The following is a 5,417-nucleotide window of genomic DNA, read 5'->3' on the forward strand; positions in this document are numbered from 1 at the left end:
TAATGTTGCCTAAGGGAAGCATATATAAGGTAAATAGAATTGGTCCAAGCACAGAACCTTGTGGAACTCCATGACTAACTTTAGTGTTTATGGAGGATTTGGTTTGGAATCCAAAAAGTTGGCTTACTCTACAGGTCGTTGGGCAGCGGCCTCCACTGATGCTTAGTATCCTTGATTACAGTAGTACTGCTCAAAACTGGTTCACTATAACACCAAGGTTCCAAGAATCGGTTCAAGAACCATCCTAGAAACTGTCTCTGCTCTGAACAGTACTGTAACTTTTATTAGTGGACTGAGTCTCTGCAAGAGGTTTTGAGTCTCTGTAGAAGGTTTTGAGTCTCTGCAGGATGTTTTGAGTCTCTGTAGAATGTTTTGAGTCTCTGCAGGATGTTTTGAGTCTCTGTAGGAGGTTTTGAGTCTCGTAGAAACAAACCGGTCTGAACAATCTGTTTCTGTTGTTCCAGCCATCGGTCCGACCTCTCCAAGAGCGAGCTCAGCATCGGTGAGGAGATTGAGGAAGTTTCCATCGAGGGACCCGACAACAGTGACAAGGTGATCAGACCCTCAGAGTCCTGGTTCAGGTCCCACGCGCTCTGTTGTTTAAATCTTTACCTTCAACCTGTTTGTGTTTGTTCTGCAGTTGGATGAGACCACCCAGGACCTGAGTGTGTCTCAGCTCAGTCAGAGTCACGGAGTCGACTACATGGAGGAAGTGGCCTGACCCTCACATCACCCAACACCCTCTGCTCTCCCATCATGCACCTCTTTGTATCGTCAATATTTAAGTCTGTACAGTTTCAATGAACAAATAAATAAATGGATTTGTATCGAAAGGTTGTTGTATGCAGAGTTTGACTGCTGACAAAGAGACTCTGACGTTTTAATGTAAACCATGGCTCCACATATCCAGATATAAAGCATCATCATTATTCCAGTGTAAGTCCCTGTACACCTCGTTAGCAACCACTTAGCAACCCTCTCAGTATGTTATCCATCCAGTAACGGCACTGTGGATGTTGGCATCTTCCTAGAAAATACTGAACGTCCCTGATTCAACATTTACTAATGACTTTATGACCACCTAGCAACAGCTTAGCAACCGACAGAAACACTCAATAAAACAGCAGCTCTTTAAAAGACCCAAACCACCAACATCAATAATAAATCAATAAATAAATCAATAAATATGTACAGTCGCTCACTCAGTCGCTTGATCAGCCAATGAAACTCCTCCAACAACAGACCCTCTCTTTCCCAAGTCTTTTTTATTTATTTTACCAAGAAGTCTGATTGAGATCAATAATCTCACAAGAGCCCAAAGAAACATTAAAATACAAAATAATATACAAACTCCAGTGACCACATTCATTATGATGAAGTTCATCAGTGGACAAAAACTGGACTAATTTTGCAGATTATTATCCAGAGTGCTTGCGATGTCCAACCAACCGAATCATAAAGACTGCACTGAGAGTACGGGACGTTGTAAAGAAACAGGGATGTACGTTGCGCTGCATCCAGGAAATTACACAATAATAATTATAATCTGTGAAACTTTCACTGTATCCTGACAGTAGAACATGAGGCAGATAATCTGTGAAACAATCAGGTTCCTCTGGCTCCCCCTACTGCTCCTAACAGCAATTACAAGAATCCACCGTTCCCAAACAAAAATGACCAATCAGAGCCGAGAAAGATAGAAAGACATCTTGGGTTGGAGTCTTGAAGATATTTGATTGTTTGATTCCCAGGACGTCAGTATGACAAGACTTAACAATCAACTGTCTTTCTGGGCTCTGATTGGTTGTTCGCATTGTGGATGATTTTTTAAAGTGTGACGTCGTATGCGGGAGTTGGTTATAGCGCCACCTGCTGCAGCAGCTGTGTGAGACATACAGATAAAAGGGACAATCACTGATATAGAACCACATAAAAGATCAAATACACACTAGTGACAGAACAGGCATACAAAGCACTAATCTATTACATTTACATTAAAAAATGTAATCAGATTACAGTTATATAAAAATCTGGATATTTAGCAGGAGGACAATTTTAAAAGGACAGAATTTATTCTTAAATCTTGTTTTCCCCGTTTTTTGTCTTATTGAACACATAAAAGTCGTTTCCTAACAATTCTTTATTTGCTCTTTTAGTATTTAAGTAAAAAAGTAATCCAGTTACTTCTTGTGTTACTATTGTGCTGAGATTATTACTATTACTATTATTACACAACTGTTTCTTCAAAGAGATTTTATTTGAAACCAGCTCAACGGTTCTGACTTCTGTCGTACCTCAAAACACTAGCATCATTAGCACCGTTAGCACCATTAGCAGCATTAGCAGCATTAGCAGCAGCAGCGCAGTTTGTCCGGATTCAGATTTAAAGGTTTAAAGGTTTAAAGGNNAGCATTAGCAGCATTAGCTTTGCAGTGCAGCTTTGGGACCGCCCCTTTATCGCTCTTTGTTACAGTTACGAACATTTTTCACACCCAGAGAAGAAAACGTGGGTTTTATTAGTTTAAACAGTTCTAATGGATTTGAGGAACTATGTTCATTCACTTTCTCTCTGACAGTGAGAAGATTACTGATCAGGGACTCGTTCATCTTAAAGACTGAGCAGTACGTGGATTACGTTCTTCAACAGGTAATTACTAACTGTAATCAGATTACATTTGAACCCGACCAACCCTGATGTTGTCTGATGGACTGCTACCTCGACCAGGTCTCTCTCTTATAATCTTATAATCTTAGAACAGATCATTGATCTCAACAACAAACTTACAGTAAGAATCTTTTTCACATATTAATATTTTATTTCTATAAATAAACATTTATTCTCTGAACATTGAGAACTTTCTGCTGTTATTGTGACTTTAAAGAATGTCGCTGAGTGAGGAGACATTTCACACCACAGAGATCAGTGTTTGTGTGAAACCTCGAATTCAGGTCTTCCTCTTTCACCTCTCTCACCTCTCTCTCTGTCTCTCTCTATCTCTGTCTCTCTCTCGCTCTCTCTCTCTGTCTCTCTCACACACACATTTCCCTTTTATCAGCGGTGTGTTTTCAGTGTGAGATCGATGCCGTGCAGCCGCCTCCACCATCACCTGTACGAGTGCTGAGCGACAGCAGCAGCAGCCTGTGAGTTTTATTTCTACTTTTATTCTGTTATTTCTGTTTCTTTCTCACTCTCTCCGTAAAACCACAGCCCTCCTCCACTTCTTATTTCTTTTTTTTCTTATCTCTTTTACTTTTTATTGTCTATCTTTGACAAAACTTCTGTCTTGTGAATCTGGAAGTTCTGAAGCGAAGGGGGTCGTCTCAGTCCAGATTAAATCTAAACTTTAGGTTTTAATATGGAGCGGATGGATGGACGGACAGAAACGTGCAGATCAGCAGATTTGGTTCGTGTTTCAGTGTCTTTGTTTGGGGAACCTGAGGCAGATGATGTCATATGTCAGATAAGATCACACCGAGTCATTTTTGTGTCATTTTATCATGAAAATCTACAGGATGTGAAAAAAGACGGTGTGTTCCTTCAGGTCAGGGTTGGTTCACATTAAAATACACAGATTAATCGGTGGACGCTCCTCTGTCTGCATACAGATATATAAATATATACTAACACCAGCCAGTTTCAGTTTCAACCACATTCACTCAGAAAGTTTGCCATTGGAGTCAGGTTCATATTTTGTGTCTCGTTATAAAGTTTTATTTATTACTAAGTCCAGTTTGGTGACGATTGAAGAAACACTAAAGGTAGCAGGATACTCTGATCAACGTTAGCATGTTTACCTGATATAGCTGATCTGAGATTAGTCAACTCTGGTGCTTTGGTTTAACACCACAAACAAAATGCTGAGAAGGCATTCTGAAAATCTAAATTTCTGATTTACAGCAGGCCCAGTGTTTTCCCTTTGTGGCCCCCCAGTGGTGGATTAGAATGAAACTTTCAGGGTGTGTTCGGGGTCCTTATATGGACATATCCTGTGTGTTTTGTAAAGATCGGTTTGATCTGTTTATGTGCTGAGCTACGCCCCCCTCTGAAGCTAGGTCGTCGGCTGCCCTCCCAAAACACTGGAAAGAACTACCACAGTTCCCCGTTGCCTCCAAAAACCCAGAACATTATAAAGGACACCCACTCCATGCGCTGGTCATTCCCTGTTGAACGTTGCTTCAGCGGCAGGCGGTACCGATCATTTAAAGCAAGGACAAATAACTCAAACCACAGTTTTTATCCAACTGCAGTAACTACCCTCAATGCTGCAAAAAATAATATGCAATGACTGGGTGTGTATGACTGTGTGTCTATGTATGCTGCTAATTATGTTATATGTTTTTACTTTGTTTTTAAGGTAACACTAGCACTTAAATTAATTATTTATTATTTTTTAAATTTATGCTAAATTATTCACTGCCTGTATCATTGGATCATTATCATATTAATATTATATTATTTTATTATATATTTCCACTGGGCTATGCACAGCAGGCTCCGTCACTGTCTTGCGGGGGCCACTGTCAAAAAGGAAAGCATAATATGTGAAATTTTCCATCACTAACATCTACTTATTAAGTAATTTTTTTTTTGCCAGTAATGCATGCACGACTATGAACTGCCAGTTTTCTATATCATCTTTGCTAATAAACCTTGCTCTCTTCTTATCACCCCGCCACATTCAGTTTGCTTCAAACACAAGTTTCTAAAAGAAACTGCAAGCTCTTTGTTGAAATGGAAAGGGAATTACTATTTTTTGCAGTTTTGGCGGCCACAAGCACTCGAACCCTCATGAAACAGGCGTGGTGGACAATCTAGTAAAAGCTGCTTCTATCAACAATCTTTTTAACTTACGAAACTGAGGTTTGGGTTCTTAGAGTAAAATGTTTGAGGAATCTGCATTCACAATTTCTTTTTTTGGAGTTAAAATAACTTGCAGTGTTGGGGAACAGTGACATCAACTTAGATTTGCCTCAGGTTCTAAAGACCATCACGGATTTAAAAACCGTGCTCTTTCTTCGCTGCTTGCCAGCTTTAATTAAATTATTTTATTATTATTATTTGTCTGCTGCGGTCGGTTTTAACTGCTGGGTGAGGGGTGGAAATGATCTCAGAATCAACTTGGCTCATTTTACTTGGGAAATAAAAGAGATGTGGCTTCACAAACCGTCTTCCTGGACCATTCAAGTCCACATTTTGAATTACTTGAAAAAGGCCGCCTGCTCCTGAACCGTTTGGTCCGGCTGCTGCAAACCTTCTGGGATCATCGGGAGACGGAGCTGATACAATAGTTGCCTAAGGGCTTATTTGGATCTCTACTTAGTTTTTAACATATTGACCAATGGAGCTTAGAATAGAATAGATCTTTATTGCATTGTCACAGGTACAACGAAAATTTAAGTTGCTCTCCGGTCCAGCT

General features: G+C 39.9%; 2 protein-coding genes across 3 annotated transcripts in view; both read left to right on the top strand.

Annotated features, from left to right (window-relative positions):
* Positions 1-833, top strand: part of cep43 (centrosomal protein 43) — a gene marked incomplete at its 5' end in the record, with an annotated part of 7,332 nt that extends 6,499 nt beyond the window's left edge. For both annotated transcript variants that reach the window (XM_035678613.1, XM_035678614.1), the window contains 2 exon segments: positions 465-552; positions 641-833. In XM_035678613.1, the coding sequence (XP_035534506.1) occupies positions 465-552; positions 641-721 (169 nt within the window).
* A 2,220-nt stretch (positions 834-3,053) lies between these two features.
* The window catches only part of ccr6a (chemokine (C-C motif) receptor 6a), a 5,385-nt gene continuing 3,021 nt past the window's right edge, over positions 3,054-5,417 (top strand). The window contains exon 1 of the mRNA XM_035678609.1: positions 3,054-3,141. The gene's annotated coding sequence lies outside the window, so the exon portion shown is untranslated. The remainder of the gene's footprint in view (positions 3,142-5,417) is intronic.

Source organism: Morone saxatilis, unplaced genomic scaffold, assembly GCF_004916995.1.
Source record: "Morone saxatilis isolate NCDOM2014 unplaced genomic scaffold, NCSU_SB_2.0 Contig7, whole genome shotgun sequence".
Lineage (NCBI taxonomy): Eukaryota > Metazoa > Chordata > Actinopteri > Moronidae > Morone > Morone saxatilis.